A 19,890-nucleotide genomic window follows, 5' to 3' on the forward strand; every position below is an offset into this window, starting at 1 on the left:
CAAGGACATTTTATGATGAGTGAAAACGTGAATGTTTAACCTTCATCATATGCGAGTAGTCTAAAGAACAGAGGACTGTGCCTTACTCTTCGAATTCAAGACATTAAAGAGCAGAGAAAAAGTAAGCATTTATAAGAAAACATCTAGGAAAAAAATATGTTTTAGTCAGGGTATTTGAGAACAATAAAGCTACAGTAATTTCAAAATAAATTAATCTAGCAACTGTTTTTGTTCCTGCTTTAGAGCCGTGAGTATTAATATTACTTTGGGTTCATGAAATTGATACTTAAATACAGGCATCTCTGCAGGCAACAGCAGTCACATTGCATTCAGCATTATAATGTTAAATGGGTGATGCAACAAATTGTAAGAGGAATAAATTTCCTTCCGTTGATAGTGTTTTGTCAGATGTGTTGCAGCGATTTGACACAAAATATACATATTCACTGAGATATGACTCACTAAAGTAATGACGCTGGTCTCAGTATTTGTTCTCATATCATAAGTAAATATGTTCTGATAGAATATATTGTATAAGAATTTGTCTCAAAGTGTGTTCAGCTAATTTCAAGCTGGAGAAATTTCTGTAAATTTATCTATTTATCTATTGGATATGAACATTTAAATGTGAGGCAACCATAGACATATAACAGAGGTATTAAAACAATCTTTTTAATTTGTTTCATTCTCTTGCAGTTGGTTTTGACCTTCATTCATGGTGGTGATTTTTGTTGTTTCTCTTACAGTTAAACCAACAGTAATTCACACTGACATGTATGTAAATAGCATTGGGCCAGTGAATGCTATTAATATGGTAGGTAAATGATTGCCACATTTTCCTACAATGTTCAAGGTTGAATTTTTGGCATTACAAGGTTTCCATTAATTTTAATGTTGTGTTATACCTATATTATTTAAAAGCTTATTGTTACTATAGATGTAAGGACTGCATGAGCTATGAGTCTATATGAGACAGCAAAACTGAGCTGTGAATAATAACAGTTTTTGCACATCCATGTGCTGTATTCTGCAGTGCTTTCTGATAGTTTAGCTCTTGTAGGACTGACCTTCCAGATTGCTACAAATCAAGCAAAGGCATTCACCAGTGATATTACTACTCCTGCCACCAAGAGATAAAAGTAAAAAGCTCAGATCCTAAAAGCAAAGTTCCATAAAGAAAACTTTAATTCTATCTTCATATAGCTGATGGAAAGTGATTTAGCCTTAGCACCACAATGTGTTCTTCATTCTAATAGTTTTCAAGTGTAGCAAGAAATTTTACATCGCTCTTTTTCATTCTGCAATTTCTTTTGCTGTTTCTGGCTGCTGACTGGCTGCTGACTGGCTACCAGGGAAAGCAAGACTTCAGCACTTCTGACATTAACTGGGGAGGGTCACAGGCAACTGGGTTAGCCAAATCACTTCAAATCTTACCTGTCCTAGATCCAAGGGAATAAGTAAATTGTTCTCTAACCTGATCAGATGTGGGTTAAGGTGTGGGGACACGGAATCAGAAAGGTAAATACAAATATGACTCTATTTTATTTTAGGTCAACCTGTCAGCAGGAAAATAATGAAACAAAAACAAAAACAAACAAAAAATGATTTTGTTTTGTTTTGTTTAACAACAATCTTTGATAAAGAATCTCCTCAAAAAATCACAAAAAAAAAAAAATATATCAGTTCTAGTATCTTCTTCTCTATTTCACATTTGTTTGTTTGTTTTCTTATGAAGTTAAGGAAAGCATATCAGGAGTAATGTGAAATGCTGAGTGCTATGTTTTCATCAGTATTTCTGGTTAACACAACAGGAATATACAATTGATATATTTTTCGCCCAAACGTGGTATGACAGACGTCTGAAGTTCAACAGCACTATAAAAGTGCTCAGATTAAACAGCAACATGGTTGGGAAGATCTGGATACCAGATACATTTTTCCGAAATTCCAAGAAAGCTGATGCTCATTGGATAACAACTCCTAATAGGATGCTCAGGATCTGGAATGACGGCAGAGTGTTGTACACACTGAGGTATTTACATCTGACTTTAATTTCAACTTCTCAAGGGAAAACCAAAGAAAAGGCTCCTGTGAATTAAAATCACTTGACCTTAATCCAAAGGAAAAAACAGTGTTGTTTCCTGTTACTTATGTGGACAACCCTGAAAAAGGAAAGAAAGTTTTTTGTTTTTTGTGTTTTTTTTTAATGCGATATATTTGATATTGATAAATTAAAATGGTTTCATTTCTACCTATAGATTTTTCTGTCTTCCTTCACAAATAGTTACATTTCTATACTAAAAGAATATAAGCATGGTTATAGTAATTCATCTTCATTTTCATGTATGTTCTATTGTTTACCAGTAGTTTGGTCCATACTGTCTTTTACCTTTTTATTAGGTTAAACTAAAAAATTCAAAATATCCTTGAATCAAATAGATGTTAGAAATGAGGTACTGCAAACACCAGAAGCCTCATATTCTGAATTGATTAGTGCTTAGCTAGATGAAGTTCTACCTGAGAAAATATTTAATTCCTCAAATATCTAATGAAAATAATGATTCTCTTTGTAAGATTGATTATTTATGACTTAGGTCAATACCTAACAAACTAAACTTGGTATGCTCATCTCCAGATTTCTCACTTGCCTGAATAGTTTTTCTTTTGAGATAGATTTTCCTTATAAGTCTTGTAAATAATTGTTATATGCATGCCTACATCTAAATGTTGCATATGCAACATTTACTAATTTAAAAAGCACATTCCCAATTATCATAATATATTTCCTAAATGTGGAAAGCCTAGGTGCATTTTTTTTTCTAATGTGGTGTAATATTTGGCTGTAAGTAAAATGTAGATAAAGGAGGTGTCTATTCAAGAGACCTTATAATTTAAAATAAAAGTACAGAGTCAAAATTATCAGGCTTAGGACCTTCTGAATTTTAAACTACGTTTTCAAATTGTTATGGATTTTCTGCTTTTGTTTTACTGGGTGGCAAAAAAAGAAAGTTTCAGGACAGTATATTCATTAGCATTTCAATGAATAGTTTTGAATCTTTCCTTAAGACAACCTTTTAATATTATAAATGTTTGAACTACAAAAAGGAGTCTTATTTCATAGTTATTTTACATTCATTACACATTGCATCACCAGAAGATATAAGAGAGTGATTGGAATTGAAATCCAGTGCAAATCAAAGTTAACCTGATAAAGAATATCCCAGGTTCACTTTTGAAATGTTAAATTGGACTTTGCTACACCAATGTCTCTTTGGACTTGGAACCTTTTTCTTCAAACCACTGTTTCCCTCATTAGAAAGAGATATATTTGATAGATCTTAGAAACAGTTAGCCAATGTTTATGTATGTTTAGTTGTCTAGATGAGTCACAGCAAGCAGCAATTAGGATTCATCCAGAAATGAAATGTGATAGTATCATTGCAAATCTGCAATCCTGGCTGAAGAGAAGAGGGCTCCAGGACTGATGGCTGATTTTTTATTGGCTCCCCCAAGCTCAAGAGCAGTCCATTCTGACCAGCAGGAAATTAAGCAAGGAGGTCTCACGTGTCAACTCAAAGCTCCTGACAAAACTCAAATGTGGAAAGAAAATGTACAAGAGGCAGAAGCAGGAACAGTTGACCAAGAACACTGTCCAAGCTCTCAGAGACAGAGTTAGGAAAGTCAAAGTTCATCTGAAATTGAATCCAGCAAGGGACATAAAAGCATAAAGAAGAGTTTCTTCACATACATCCTCAACAAATGGAAGACTAGGAAAAATGTGGGTGAACTGCCAAATGGGAATGGAGACCTGGTCTCAAGGGACACAGAAAAGGCAAGGAATATCACACAGAATCACAGAATCATCTAGGTTGGAAGAGACCTTCAAGATCACCTAGTCCAACCTCTGACCTAACACTAACAAGTCCTCCACTAAACCATATCACTAAGCTCTACATCTAAACGTCTTTTAAAGACCTCCAGGGATGGTGACTCAACGACTTCCCTGGGCAGCCCATTCCAATGCCTAACAACCTTTTTGGTAAAGAAGCTCTTCCTAACAACCAACCTAAACCTCCCGTGGTGCAACTTTAGCCCAGGGAGGAAGGGAGGAAGGGGGGAAGGAAGGGGAGAATGAAAGGGGGAAGGAAGAAGGGAATGGGAGGGGGGAAAAAAGGGGGAAAGGAAGGGGGAAAGAAAGGAGAAAAGGGTGGGGGGAAGGGAGGAAAGAAGGAAGGGGGGAAGGAAGGGGGGAAAGGAGGAAAGGGGGAAGGGAGGAAGGGAGGAAGGAAGGAAGGTCACTCCTGAGCCTCCTCTTCTCCAAGCTGAACAAGCCCAGCTCCCTCAGACACTCCTCGTAAGACTTGTTCTCCAGACCCCTCACCAGCTTCATCGCCCTTCTCTGGACTCGCTCGAGCACCTCCATGTCCTTCTTGTAGCGAGGGGCCCAAAACTGAACACAGTACTCGAGGTGCGGCCTCACCAGAGCCGAGTACATGGGGACAATCACTTCCCTAGCCCTGCTGGCCACACTGCTTCTTATGCAAGCCAGGATGCTGTTGGCCTTCTTGGCCACCTGAGCACACTGCTGGCTCATATTCAGCTGACGATCAACCATCACTCCCAGGTCCTTCTCTGCCAGGCAGCTTTCTAACCATTCATCTCCCAGCCTGTAGCTCTGCTTGGGGTTGTTGTGCCCTAGGTGCAGGACCCGGCACTTGCCCTTGTTGAACTTCATACAGTTGGCCTCAGCCCATCGGTCCAGCCTATCCAGATCCTCGTGCAGAACCTTCCTACCCCCGAGCAGATTGACACACGCACCTAACTTGGTGTCAACTACAAATTTACTGAGGGTGCACTCAATGCCCTCGTCCAGATCATTGATAAAGATATAAAGAGGACCGGCCCCAGTTCCGAGCCTTGGGGAACGCCACTAGTGACCGGCCTCCAACTGGATTTGACTCCATTCACCACAACTCTTTGTGCCCAGCTATCCAGCCAGTTTCTAACCCAACGAAGCGTACGCCAGTCCAAGCCATGAGCAGACAGTTTCTTGAGGAGAATGCTGTGGGAAACAGTGTCAAAAGCCTTGCTGAAGTCAAGGTAGACCATATCCACAGCCTTTCCCTCATCTACCAAGCGCGTCACTTTGTCATAGAAGGAGATCAGGTTCGTCATGCAGGCCCTGCCTTTCATAAACCCATGCTGACTGGGCCTGATCGCCTGCTTGCCCTGTAAGTGCCGTGTGATTACACGCAAGATAATCTGCTCCATGAGCTTCCCTGGGAATACAATGTTGCCTTTGCCTTGCAGTCTTTACTGGTAAGACAAACCTGCAGCAATCCCAGGTTTCCAAGATGAGTGGGAAAGCCTGGAGCAAGGGAGGCACACCCTCAGTGGAGAAGAACCAGGCACAGGCTAAAATACCGGGCAGCAAAGTGGATGGAAAACTTCATGAGCTGCCAGGTGCAAAGGGTTGTGAGCACTGTCATGAAAGAAGGAAAGAAGCCACTAGAGGTGTAGTCCCCAGTTTGGTGCTGAGTCAATACTGTTTAACACCTTCGCGTCTTCATTAATTACCTGAACAATAGGACAGAGTGCATCCTCAGCAAGTCTGTAGGTAATACAAAACTGGGAGAAGTGTTTGGTGTATCATAGGGTTGTGCTGACACTCAGAGGGACCACGACACACTGGAGAAATGGGCCAAGAAGGATCTCATGGACTTCAACATAGGAAAATGTAAAGCCCTGTATTGGGTGATGAATAAACCTATGCATTAGAACAGACTGGGTGCCAGCCAGCTGGAAAACACAAATGGAAATACAGGAAATTCTGTTTAAACATAAGAAGCTTTCTTACTGAGAAAGTGGACACACCATGAAACAGGTTGCCTAGGGAGGTTGTGAGGTTGTGAAGTTTCCATGCTTGGCAATATTGAAAGCTTGGTGGTGCTTTGTCCTAGGGAATATCTACTCAATTCCACAAGAGAAAACAAAAGGAAAAAAAAAAAAAAAAACCAACAACACCAAAAAAAAAAAAAAACACACAAAAAAACACACACACAAACAGTAGCATAATCTGATTCCATCCCATTAACCATGTTAAATTTGTTTATCAGAGAAAAGACACTTGAAGGAGGAACTTTTTTTTTTTTTCCATATTATAATTTTCTTCAAATGAAACTGAAGATGATAGAAATGAGAAGAGAAAGAATGGACAATGTTCTTAGCACACAGAATTCTGTCTCCTTTTGTGTCACAAACACATTATCCCTTAGTATCAAGAGAAATGAGTTTTGTTCCTAAATCCCTAATGTAGAAAAGTTTCCTTTTGACTATATTAACTTGTTGACTAGCAGCCACAGCATTCCTCTATAACACACATATCCACACACACACACACACATCCACCCAGTGGGAGATTCAGGGAGACATCTGCATACAGCACTGACATGCACGAACCAGGAAGCACGCTCAGCTCACAGAGTTGCTCATTTGGACACCGAGGAACCAGGAGGAAAAAAAAAAAAAAAAAACAACAACAACAACAACAAAAAAAGAACAACAAAAACACCAACAAACAAACAAAAAAATATAGTTTTTATATGAACAAAAGGAGCAAATAAACATCACTGCTCTTCCCCTCCCCCCCTCCTCCCTCCTGTCCACAGACTTTTCTTCTTATGGGTTATTTGCTTACAGCCCATGTATCATGCAGCTCATGTCAGGACTGGAATCCGTGTAAGCTAGAAGCAAGGAAGGGATTTGGTGAAAAATTGTGGAGCTTTTAGCATGGCATACATCTAATCTAATTTTGGATTTCCAAAAGCACATGTGTCTATGTGACGAATATCTATAGCACCTACATCACTTGAGTTATAATTGAGACTTTAATGATAGTCAGTGGAGAGAAAAACCTTCCTGGTGCATTCCTCTTCCAATTTAATTCAGATGTCTATTTTGGAATGCAATGAAGTATATCCCCAGAGCACCTTTCTTTCCACTGGATGTAAAGATGGCTGAGATGGCTATCTTGGATGCAGATGTCTAAAATTGGACTCTTACACATCATTTCTGAAATAGTGTATATATATATATATATATATATATATATATATATGTAAAATACATTTCCCTAGTGCATTATGGCATGTTGTGACACAGAGACTTGTCACTGCTCAGGAGAAAACCTGTGTATCCACTCAAGGACTAGCCAGTCATGAGTAATTCTGCCATTTCAGATGCATAGGAACAGAACTTTTAATATCTCATTCTGCTTTACAGTAGATGGTAAGGACCAAAATAACTAAAAAAACAACAACAACAACAACAAACAAACAAACAAACAAAAACAAACCTGCTTATCAATAAGCATATCTTCCTATATTTGGAATAGCCAAATTAATATATCCGTATCAATAATTTACTTTTGCTTTCTATATTCATTATATATATGCATATTTCATAGTCAGATTCCACCCTAGTAACCACCCTTGTTTTACTTGCCATGACATAGCTTTCAGTACAAACTTCTCAGGTGTGTTCTGTATAACCTGATCTCTTTCTCCTCAGGCTGACAATTGATGCTGAGTGTCAGCTACAGTTGCACAACTTCCCAATGGATGCCCATTCCTGCCCCCTGGAATTTTCAAGCTGTAAGTAACATGCTTAAAGATAACTCTTTCCTGACCCATGCTGAACTATTTATTAAAAAATTATATTTGTATACTTAGTGCTAGATAGGTTATATTCTTAGCTAGACATAATGTGATAGTTTTCAGTTTTATTTTGACATTATTTTGAAGTATATGGATCACACATGTTCACAAAAAATGTTATACAAAACACGTGTGACTTCTGGGACCCCTGCGATTAATATTTATACTTATATCTTAGCATAAAAGTAGACATTTTTATTTCCAGCATCAAAGCCTTGTGGCCTGACACTTTTTTTTTGCACATGGGTGCTCTACTATTGCAATGGTAAGAGTTTGGCTTTTTGCATTCAGGTTGAATGAATTCTATGTCCAGCTGAAGAGTTTTTGACTATAAATAAAGGGTGGGGCAAACAAGTGAAAAACTCATTTTTGAAAAATTTACCTCACATGCTATTTTAATTTATAATAACTAAAATGTGACATCAAGTAAAAGGCACTACTAAATAACTTGAGGAAAATAACACACACATATATATAATTTACTTGCGATATGCTTCTCCAGTTTTTTCCAGAAATAGAAAATAGTATTTTTACTCCCCAGAATACATTAAAATCCTAGCAATGACTATGAAACAAAGCATTCTGTATTTTCCTTCGCAATAAGATGGCTACCCAAGAGAAGAGATTATATACCAATGGAAGCGCAGCTCAGTGGAGGTGGGGGACACAAGGTCCTGGAGGCTTTACCAGTTCTCCTTTACGGGATTAAGAAATACAACTGAGGTAGTGAAGACCACATCAGGTAAGACAACTGATTTATTTATTATCACATTTATTTACAATTTACAATTGTAAATAATAATAATAGTTATAATAAAAATAATAAAATATAAAATATAATAAATAATTTTAAAAATTACAATTTATTTACAATTGTATTAAAAGAATTAGAAAGAAGGAAATCTCTGACTGTTTGGAACTTGGCATTAGCACTTCACAGAAAAGATACAGGGTTTAGTATTTCTGAAGAGAAACTCACAGAAAGAAAAGTTGTTGCCTATTGTCCATTCTTGCATTGTCCTCCAAGAAATGCTTAGAACTGGCAGAAGAAAGCTACTGCTGCAAGGAGTGAGTGAGCGAAGTACTTCCTAGCCTGCTTCGGCATAGAAAACAGCACAGCCTCCAAGTAATAATCTGATACTGGTTTGAATATTTTACGGTTCTGTTCCCAACTCCTAGAAGCAGAAAGTTAGGCTTGGACAGAAATGAAATTCAAAGTCCTATCCTCTTTACTACAGCAGCTCCAAGTGTATTTTTCTCCTTAAAACAGGGCACATTCAGCTCTCATTAAAGAGAACAGTCTTGCAAGCCAGAGTCTCAGATGATTTTCCTGCATATTTTTGTCTCCTTGGAAACAAGTAATGGAATTTAAAATGATAAATGAGGAAAGACTTAGATTTTAATAAAAATGGCAATTTTAACCCTACTAGCTAAGCAGGAAAATACATTATTCTAGACATATATTGTTGTATTTGTCAGTGGAAAGGAAATCATTGAGTATGAGAAAGGATGCAAAGAAGAAATACATATTAATATTCTTGTACATGCATGGTATCCCTTGTCTTTGATTTCTTACTTTAATGAAAGCAGTTTTTCTTTTCAGGTTTCTTTTGACTTTCACCATATTTTATTGTTCTGGCAAATATATTGGTTTAAATTCAGACATTTGTGTTTATTTTGACTACAGAAATATCCCGATCTGTTAGAAAGAATAACACAATTATTTCTAAAAGGTCAGCATCACTATTATATTCAAAAGGAGAGCGAGATAACACCAGAGCTGAGAGCAGCCTGCTGTGCATTATACTGGAGTGCAAACAAATAGTTTGAGAATTAATTCAACTTCTAACTCCTGAATCACTGGATATTAAGCACCAATGACATGTTTGGTCTTAGGAGCAGGGCAAAAACAGAATGAAGTCTCCAAGCAGTAGCCACATTTGCCTTGTGACCCCTTCTGGCATTTTATCTGAAGGAAATATTTAGTCAACTATTCAAGAAAGCATTCGACCTTTCTCATTTTCCCAGGGAAATAAAAATACAGTTGCAAAAGAGGCCAAGATAGCAGCGTGCATGGGAGCCATAGCTGCTAATACCTACCATTACACATGATATGGTGGAGCTGATCTCAAAGCAAAAATATAAACAGCAATGCATCACACCTCAGACTGCCCCTGCAGCAGGCACAGCACAAAAGACACCAGTAAACTGAAACATGGTCTAAGATCTCATCCTGCACTGGCTGACCACTAGATTTATGTCAGCCGTAACTTAAGTTCTCCTTATTTGCTCCTTTTCTTATTATTTATTTATTTATTTTTGTTTAAGCGATTCTCTGATAAACTTATTTTGACCAGAAATACAAAGCAATAAAATCTTATACTACAAGCTTCATATCCACATCTTATGGTGGTGAATCAAAAGCACTCTCATGTTCTCTTAATGTGAAGTGAGCACATACTGGGAAATAAGCAGAGAAGCACAGAAAGAAAAAAAAGATAGTTTCCCATGCAAAGAAAGCCTTTTTTTTTTTCGGGGAACAGCAATTCAAGCTTGTAGCACTACCATCATGTTGTACCAGTAATTTTCAATACGATGACACACACTATACCTTTTAATTTGCTGAAACAAAAATAAGTGATTAGCAGTTAGCGTGTCCTTTAAAGCAGAGTCCCTCTAGACATCCCTTAACCCCTAAGAAGAAGTGCTCATGAGAACTACTCAGTATCCTGACCTACTCTAAAGCTCTGAGTACAAAAACTTGGAAAACAACCCTGTGTATGTTTCTTGTCCAGTGGTTATCTTAAATTTGATTTTCCTTGACTCTTTGGTTTATATGTCTGCAGATATGCAAGAAAATTTGATCCAGGTGCAGAATCTAAATAATGAGAAAGTGAAGGGAAAAAAAAGAAGAGATTGTCATGAATGTGTTCTACCTCCTACAAATATTGTGATAAAGCTGGCAGGGCCCAAAAACTGTTTGTTGCTTACCTAAATGCCTTATTGGCATGCTGGGAACTATATTAAGTACAATATTTCTATTTTTAGGTAAAAAAAAAAATAAATTGGGCTGAGAAAATACCTAAAATTACTCTGACATACACAGAGCTGCCCCAAAAGAAAAGAAAAATAATCCAAGCTATTAGATTTACTTGCAACCTATGTACAGCCTGATTACACAAGAGTTTGAATACCCAAATAGCCAAAATTAGTCACAAGGCTTTATGCAACTAATTGCAGTGCTGTGGATAATGGAGTTTAGGTACAAACTAATGACAGTCCCACTGGTGATGCTTTGGAAGAGATATGAGCTTAGGCGCAGTGGAGGAGATTAAGGAGATGTCAGAAAGAGGACTGTACTGTAATTCCATCAACTCTTCCACAGACTACATTTAGGTGACAACAAAACCCAGTGAAACCTGAACACAAGATGTTAGTGTATGAGACTGAACAGTTATAAAACAGGAGGAGCCTGGGGTAGTATTAAGGTATTTGAAACTGGAGTCAACTTTCCATATCTATGTTTACTCCATTTTAAAAGAAACTCTTGATTCTCACTGTCTCCCAGTTACTAACACGTCCAAGTCCTTGAGGGCTACGCTGTCTCAATGACTGGAGCAGAGAAGAGAATCAGAAAGGATGGCTGAGACTTGGTCACTAAAAATTCCCTGCTATTCCGTTTCTGTCATGTCATAGCTGAATGTTCAAGATCTGGGCTGAGTTAAGGGCAGAGGGAAGCAAGAACCGATGAGTGTAAGCTCCTTAATATCTGATGAACTTGTTGAAGTGACATTTGTCTGCAGCTCTTCCTTTGCAACCAGTGCAGAAATATAAGACTAACTGAAAGGGCCAGATGTTGGAATTCAGCCCCCTATTAGTTAGAAAACCCTGATAACAGCAGCAAAAAGGAGCTAGAATAAGACAAAGGTGGAAAAATAAGGCAAACGGAAAAGATAAACCATTCTGTCTGTCTCTCTGAAGTGTGCCATCCAGAATCATCAGCTTGTTGCTCTCCACACGGAACATCCCAATGTGACTAATGTTCTGTGAAAGTCACAGACCAAGCAATAAGACATGACTTAGCTAATGGAATCTGCTGTCCATAATAACAGAAACCACTAAGAAAATTTAACTCTCAAGTCGCTGCTCCATGGACATTTAATTGAAATTATTAGATAGTCTCTACAATTAACAATATATTACCAGTATATATTTATTGCCTTTGCATTACCACCTATGTTGTGTAAACAGCAGTGATTAAGCTTAGATTCTCTGGAATAAAATGAATGTTAAAATATATAATTTGAGTTATGTAAAATATTACAGTTGACCTGACATAAACTGAGATGGCTTTAAGATTTATTGTATTATTGAATTGCATTCGTAATCATTGCTCAAATGATTCATATTTTGATAATATTTTTATATATTCATATTTTTTTTAAATATTTTCATATTATTCATAAATTGATCCATATCTTGGATCAGTTACTCAGAAACTACCAATTGTCATGTGACCTTTTGGCTCACAGTGTAAGGTCCCGTTCCCTGAATGGTACTGAGATTCTTCAATAAAAAATGAACGAGTTAATGGGAAAGTCTTGGGGACAAAAAAAGTAGTTTTTCTGTTTGTTTGTTTGTTTGTTTGTTTCCAAAGTTTAGATGGATGCATTCATGAGTAATCCTCACAAAGCAATCTGTTATGTATTTTACAAAATCCTACCTCAAACCTAATGCTGAGGCACCTAGCTGTTTTTCTTTTACATGTTCAGAGTTCATGATATTGCCTTTGGTTATTTAAAGGTGTCTTATCTATTAGATATGTGTTCTACATGTTACAAATCTAAAACGTAAGTGTGGCAGAGAATGGACAGTTAACACAGAAAACAAGTTGTATTATATAACAAGCAATAATAATAAAGATAAAAACAAAAATGACAGCTCTAACACAAGTTATCCTCAATATTCTCATCCCATCCTCAATATTTTCTTTTCGTATTGCACACCACATGTAATTCAAATTACACCACATGTAATTCAAATAATGATAGTTCTTGGCTTTTCTTTAAAAACTATCTTAAATTCAATTTCTGACCTTTCATATTCACCATGGATTAAAAACAGGGAAAAAATGTGGTTAGAAAACAGTGCAGCAAGTCCACCACTTTTCTTTACTTTGGATGTCAAAATGAAAATATTACAGAGTGTAGCCAAAATCACGTAAGAGAATAAAAATGTCTATAGCTTAGGAGGCACTTCAAGGAAGTTTTTCTATACAACTCTCTCACCTCTGATTTGACTAACAAGAAAGATAAGCTTTAATCTTTCTGATTATTACTGCAATGCAACAAGCGATGCAGAAGTACAAGATCTGCAATACAGAATGCACAAGTGAGTGTTACCAAAAAGGGAGATGTAGCACTTTGTGAAAAAGATAAAATAGGAAAATTCAAAAATCTGAAATTTGTTACTTAAAATAAAGAGTGAAAGATGCTATTAAGGAAATAATAAAATGCACACATATGAAAAAGTCAGGAGTTGCTGAAAGATAGAGCAAGAAAGAGCAAGAGAGAAAGACAGTCCAAAAATACACCAGGATACAGAATGTGATACTGTTGCAAAAAAACTTTTTTTTTTCTGGGATTCATGGCCCCAAGTGCTGTATATAAATTTGAGTGAAATATCTGTTCTACTAGGTGAAAAACTGATGTGAAGTTGTTGTTCTTAATTCAAAAAAGTGTTTGACTTTAAGTGTAGCCTTGTAAGAAAGTGAGGGGAGTGCAGGAGATGGTAGTAAGTAAAGGGTTTAGAGAACATGACCTATGCAAACATTTGGAAGGATGTGACTAGCCTGGAAGAAAGAATAACCAGTGATCAAGGAGCTAATGCTCATGTTCTTCACTTAGGGTTAGGGGAGAAATAATGAGCTGCTTTTCATCAAGTAAGATTTAGGCAGGAGAGTAAAACACTCTTTTAAAACCATAATAATAATTTACACTGACGCATAGGAAGATTGTAGAAATGCTAAAATCAGAGGTTTTATGAAATATGAGACAGGCTAGAAATATAGCGATCCTACCTCAGACCAGAAGGAAAGAACTCTTTCAATCAATAAGTTTCAACAAATTTCATAAAATTAATGCACAACATGCAGTTCTACTGATTATTCAGTGTTTTTGAATGGACATCCTGCTATTGAATACTGTATTATGCCAAAGTTTGTAAATGTGTCATTATTTAGGAGAGATGGAGCTTCTGCTATTCCCAGTCCATTTCTGTGACTGGGTATTTCCTTTCTTAAACCAGGCATATACCTTAGTCGCAGAGCCAGTCCTGAATTTTTAGTTAGATACACAGCATTATAAGTATAATCAATAAACAGCAATTTAACAAGGCGAGCAGAATCCATGAGACTGGTGAGCCAACACTTGTAAATTCCATTTTATTTTCTTTCAGTTCTGTATAAGTCAAAATATGATGAGACAAGTGCATAAAAAATTTGAAGATATTTCCCCCTGTTGGGAAATAGGCCTGGCATTAAAACATGCCCATAGGTGGATTTCCACCATGCTTAGAAGTCTTTGCCAGCCCAACACACTGTTCCAGGGCCCAATACAGGCTGAATACAGCATGTGGCATTGCAGGGAGGTCCTTTCAAAAACTGTTCCCTGTCTAAAGATATTGACCTAGTGAATAAGCACAAGATACCTGTACCCACATTTGGATTTTGGCTGAGTTTAAACATACTTTGTTTAAATTTGCAGAGAAAACTATGATGTAAGCTGTAAGTCAGAGAACTCAACCCACAGTGTCTTAGCTTGTCCTGTGTATCCTTGTTGTTCTCCTGATGGCTTTGGAGGGTATTTATCTCAATATTCTAATTTTTTGAAAAGCTATATGAAATTATTACCTTTCACATTTTTGCTCTCTGATACTCTCTGTAGAAGAGTGAAATATTTAAAGCAGCAGGCAGACACAACAATCAGAAAGGCCTATTTTTATGCTTGCTGCTTCCAAGGAAACCCAGAGCTCCAAGCTAATATCCTTAATATTCTTAAGATATCCTTCACAAATGTTAAGATTTTATTATTAATATAAATATTCTTGTCACCTCTCTGGAAAGAGCACCAGTGAGTAAATTACTTTTTTCTTTTGACATTTAAACTTTCCCTTGTTTTAATAATGCAGAACTACTCTTATGAACCACTATTTCACAGTGCCATACCTAGTGTATCACTATTTGAAAAAAGACAAACAAGCAAATCCAGAATAAACTGAGTTATTTAACTTTGACATACCACCATTATGAATAGTTACAGATGATCTGTGAGGAGGAGGAGTGTTTTTGGTGGTGACTTACAAGTTTGATATTGCTGTCAGGGAATAAAACAGGTAAGGTAACTATGCCTGCATATTACTTATGAAGGATAAGAAATATAAATAACAAACATTTCTCAGATATGCCAGATACTCATGTCTGTTCAGTCATTCATCAAACTATAGCAATTAATGAATGTTTGCTGAAGTTACGCTGAAAAGATTGCTGAAAACAGTCTACCTCTCAGGATGATGTCTTCAAAACGTAGAGATGTAGTACAAGTCCCTCTCTCCCATACCTATTGTGTTCTCCACTTTTTCTCATCCAAATTGGTTAATTGTGTGGCAAATGAGTATTCATAGATGAATTCACATGGCTGCATAAATGAGCTTATTCTGTAAGCAGGCTTTTTGGTTCCTTCCTGTTGTGTAGACAACCAAAACCTACGTATGCACGCACACCTTTTCTGAACTGCTAACTCAGAACCCCTTAGATCCATTTATCCCCATATCACAGCTGTGAGACAGACCAGAAGACAGGGACAAGCTGAAAGCTTTCTGTGGAACTGGGCAATGAGCACAGGCAGGAGGGACAGAGTCCTCTCCTGGGATGTCTGTGAAGAATTCGAGTCAACTTCATTCATGTCTCTTCTCCTATGCCAACCACTTCAGCTCTTGGTAGCACCTCTAGAGACCTGAGAATATCTGAACAGGTGCCTTTCCACTTCCTTTATCCATTCAAACACCACTTTTTCCATCATCTGATATGTAGTTTTTGAAATGACTACACACCCACCCTTGTGACAGCAAATCAACCCATGGCACCTTAACAGTATAGGCAGGGGAGCAGAGAATTCAATGGAAATGACATGTCCAACAAGCAAGCTTGTAGATTCAAGTAATACTTATTATTAAGAGCTAGTTTTGGCCTTGTTTTCTATTCTATGTTCAGTTTTGACCACAGTAAAAAGGAACTTTTCCATGTCTTTAACAAGCGTAGTTGCACCCATTTGAAATGCATTTTCCTAAAATTGTTAGCTGCTGTAGGACCCTTTGGAAAGAGCATGATGGTTAAGCACTGAGAACTGCCAAGCCATGGAAGTAGCAACTGAGAGTGAAGGGCTTGGGTGTTAATGCAAAAAAGGATCTGGAGCACCAGGACTTAGCTTGGTTATTTCTGTTACAGTGACAGGTTAGATCTTTGAGGTTTAATGGGTGGAAAAACAAAACAAACAAAGACTATTCTTATGGAATCAGAATATTTTAAATTCCTATGGACTGAAAGAATCTGAGTTTTTTCTTCAGACTTGTATCTATATAGCTTCAGGTTTAGGCAATCAAGTTCACCTGCTAATCATATAAGTTCACCAACTAATCATATAAATAGAGTTGAAAGCCTCTTTGATGCTTTTTATCTTTTGAGAATATTTTAAAGCCTTCTTAACATTCCAGTGACAGTAATTCAGCTCTTTTAATCCTGGTTTTCCTAGACTCAGTAATGTCAATTGAGTCACCCCAGCAAAGTGAAATCATGACTGTCCCTGAAGAAAAGGGTTGTTGGAGCCAGAAACCTCTTGATTTCCCAATTGAACAAAGACTCCTGGGGGTCATTTATCTTCCTGAAAGCAAGTTTGTCTTTCTGAACATTTGCCATACTGAAAGCATGGCTTGCTCCAAAGTAAACTGAGCTTTAGAAAGGTTAGGTAAGGATAAAAAGGATTAATGCAAGTGTCGTGGTTCCGCTCGAGTGGGCAGCCGAGCTCCACCACAGCCGCTCTCTCACTCCCCCTCCTCAAAAAGGAATGGGGAGAAAATATGTGAAAAGGGCTCAAGAGATTGAGATAAGGACGAGAAAATCACGCAGTAATTATTGTAACGGGCAAAACAGACTCGGCATAAGGAGATAGTAAGATTTATTGTCTATTACTAACAAGCGAGAGAAGTGAGAAAACAAAGGAAAAAGCAAACCAAAAGCACCTTCCCCCCCATCTACCCTCTTCCACCTCCTCCCCCCGAGTGGCGCAGGGGAACGGGGGAATGGGGGTTATGGTCAGTCTACAGCACTTCTTCTCTGCCGCTCCTTCTCGGTCACTCTCGTCCCCTGTGCTGTGGGGTCCCACCCACGGGATGCAGTCCTTGATGAACTGATCCGGCGTGGGCTTCCCACAGGCAGCAGCTCTTCCAGAACTGCTCCAGATATGGGTCCGTACCACGGGGTCCATCCCTCAGGAGAAAACTGCTCCAACCTGGCTCCCCTACGGGCAGCAGCTCCTGCCGGGTCACCTGCTCCTGCGTGGGCTCCTCTCCACGGGCTACAGGTCCAGCCCGGAATCTGCTCCGGCAGGGGTCTTCCACAGGCGGCAGCCTCCGTCGGTGCAGGGCCACTTGCTCCACCGTGGTCTCCTCCACGGGCTGCAGCGTGGAACCCTGCTCCACCGTGGTACTCCATGGGCTGCAGGGGGACATCCTGCTTCACCATGGGCCTCACCACAGGCCACAGGGGACTTCTGCTCCGGCGCCTGGAGCACCTCTCCCCCTCCCTCTACACTGACCTTGGCATGTGCAAGGCTGTTCTCTCACTCCCTTGACTCTCCCGGCTGCTGTGTGTCGCAGCGTTTTTTCCCTGTCTTAAATATGCTCTCACAGAGGCGCAAAACAACATCGCTTATTGGCTCGGATCTGGAAAACAATGGGGCCCTTCCCAAACATGGGGCAGCTTCTAGATCTTTCTCACAGAAACCACCCCTATGGCTCCCTGCTACCAAAGCCTTGCCACGTAAACCCACTACAGCAAGGAACCAGAGAATAAGGGATAATATGGAACCCTATCAGCATTTCCACTAAACCAAATGCATGACAATTGCAAAAGCTCAGATGCTAAAGGAAGAAATTTTGTTCTAAGGAACAAAATTGGGGGGATATAATACAACAGTACATTTAAGAAAAATATTTGTTTATTTGAGAGAAAGAAAATAATTTGATATTTTAGGAAAAAGTAAATTAATTAAAAGCAATGTATAGTTATTAATATTTTTATTAATATTATTTAATTTTTATTTTGCTAATATTACATCAAATTTTGTTTTGTCAATGTTATTTAAACTTTATTAATTTTATTTTATTTTATGACAAAACTAGTAAATAGAGTAATCCTTGCTCTTAAAGCATCTCCTACAAGCAACTTAGTACACAAATTTCTGTGATGTCAGTAGTATATCTGTGAATATATTTACATAGGTACTGATTACTCTGATTACACAAATAATATTAACACCCAAGGTCTCTTTTTTAATTCTTGTTTGGTAATAAAATCATCATACCTCATCCTCTGGTTAACTTTCACAGAAACTGTTGCAATATCTCAAGAGAAAATCACTGTAATGCCACTCTTTGCAACTGATGCCAGATCTAATTATAACAAATCACTGTATAGCTTAGCAGTCAAAAACATAAATGTACAATTATTTTAGCATCACAATAAATTATTTTTAAGCATTTTTAGTAATTTTCTTCATAGTGAATAGGTATGTTTCAATTATAGATTTAAACAAATGTTTTATTGTGTTATTTGAATAATTAAACTTCAAGCAATCCTGTAATAAATTGGAGGTTTCCCAAGCACTTCAGCCTTTCAGCTATAAAGTCAGGAAGTAATCTTTGTAACCTGTAAATTGGTCAGCATAGCACTGATGCTTGATTTTTTCACCAGTACTTCACTTCCAGACCCTTTTTATGATCAGAAAATATGTTTTTAGTACAATGATTTTCAGATAATTTTTTTTTTTTTTTCCTTTAATCTCACTTTCCTTATTACCTTCCTGTTCTCTCAGGGAAGAAAAACAAATTCAGGAAGGATGTTTGAAGGTGATGACAGTTTAATGTTCACAATTTATAGAGTGTAGGAATAGCTCATTTGAAATAAGTTTGGATTTGCCTGGGGCACATGCATGTCCTAAATAATAAACATATGCTTCAAAGGCTGTTCTTGTGCAGCTAAATCCCTTCAGTTTGCAAGCACACTTTCTAGCTTCTCATTCTCATAGCATTACATTGCATTTTCAGCAACCTATTTATCTAAGGTGCTGTTTTGTTGAGGGAGGTTATCACTGTATTTGAATAGATACAGTTGTAAGTCTGATTGGAAGAAGGATACACAAGACAGTGAAACAGGACTATCAGAGTCAGATGTCAGTAATGGGAGCTAATAATTCTCAAATCCAGCCAAATATCTGACTTAAAAAGCAAATGAAACTAATATAACACCACTAAGTTTAAAGACAATACTAGTAAGCTTCAGTTTGTAATTTGGTATGTTAAATAAAAGAGGAGAAACAAAAAGAAAATAAACCAAGGCGTTAAATAAATGTGCAGTAAGTAGAAATAACTAACACTCTCCACAGGACTTTATGATCGTAAGTGTTCTACTTATATTTTTAGATACATGTGGTCTGCAATTCCATAGAACAATTTTATAATGTTGACAGCACATTCTCACAGAGCAACATTGTAGCGTAGCACTAAGGATGGTTGTAATGTTCGTATATTTGTCATTATCATTTTGTTTAATAAACATTAACCCCCTCATTTGTATTGGTAAAATAAATTCTTACTTGTAAATAGTGTGCTTCAGTATTGCCTTTTTTTTAAGCAAGACATAATTGTCCTCATTTTGATGCACATTACAGAAGCTATAAATATGACACTTATCTCTACAAGCGATACAGTTTATTAAGTAAGCTCTTTGCTACTTTCTCAAAGACTGCATAATTAAAGCCAAAGAGCTGCAGGATAAAATTTATGTAATAATTCTTTCTTGTATCATGCTCTACATAGGAAAATCTTAAAATATTTTTCAAGA

At 37.6% G+C, this 19,890-nt stretch overlaps 1 protein-coding gene across 4 annotated transcripts in view; it reads left to right on the top strand.

Moving 5' to 3' along the window:
* The window catches only part of GABRG2 (gamma-aminobutyric acid type A receptor subunit gamma2), a gene marked incomplete at both ends in the record, with an annotated part of 77,889 nt that overhangs the window by 31,259 nt on the left and 26,740 nt on the right, over nt 1–19,890 (top strand). For 2 of the 4 annotated variants that reach the window (XM_084295199.1, XM_084295202.1), the window contains 4 exons: nt 747–814; nt 1,812–2,032; nt 7,570–7,652; nt 8,320–8,457. In XM_084295199.1, coding sequence (XP_084151325.1) covers nt 747–814; nt 1,812–2,032; nt 7,570–7,652; nt 8,320–8,457 — 510 coding nt within the window. Of the gene's footprint in view, nt 1–746; nt 815–1,811; nt 2,033–7,569; nt 7,653–8,319; nt 8,458–19,890 lie in introns of those variants that run through there. The other 2 variants (XM_084295201.1, XM_084295200.1) reach the window with 2 other exon arrangements.

Source organism: Netta rufina (assembly GCF_964035555.1).
Source record: "Netta rufina genome assembly, chromosome: 14".
Lineage (NCBI taxonomy): Eukaryota > Metazoa > Chordata > Aves > Anseriformes > Anatidae > Netta > Netta rufina.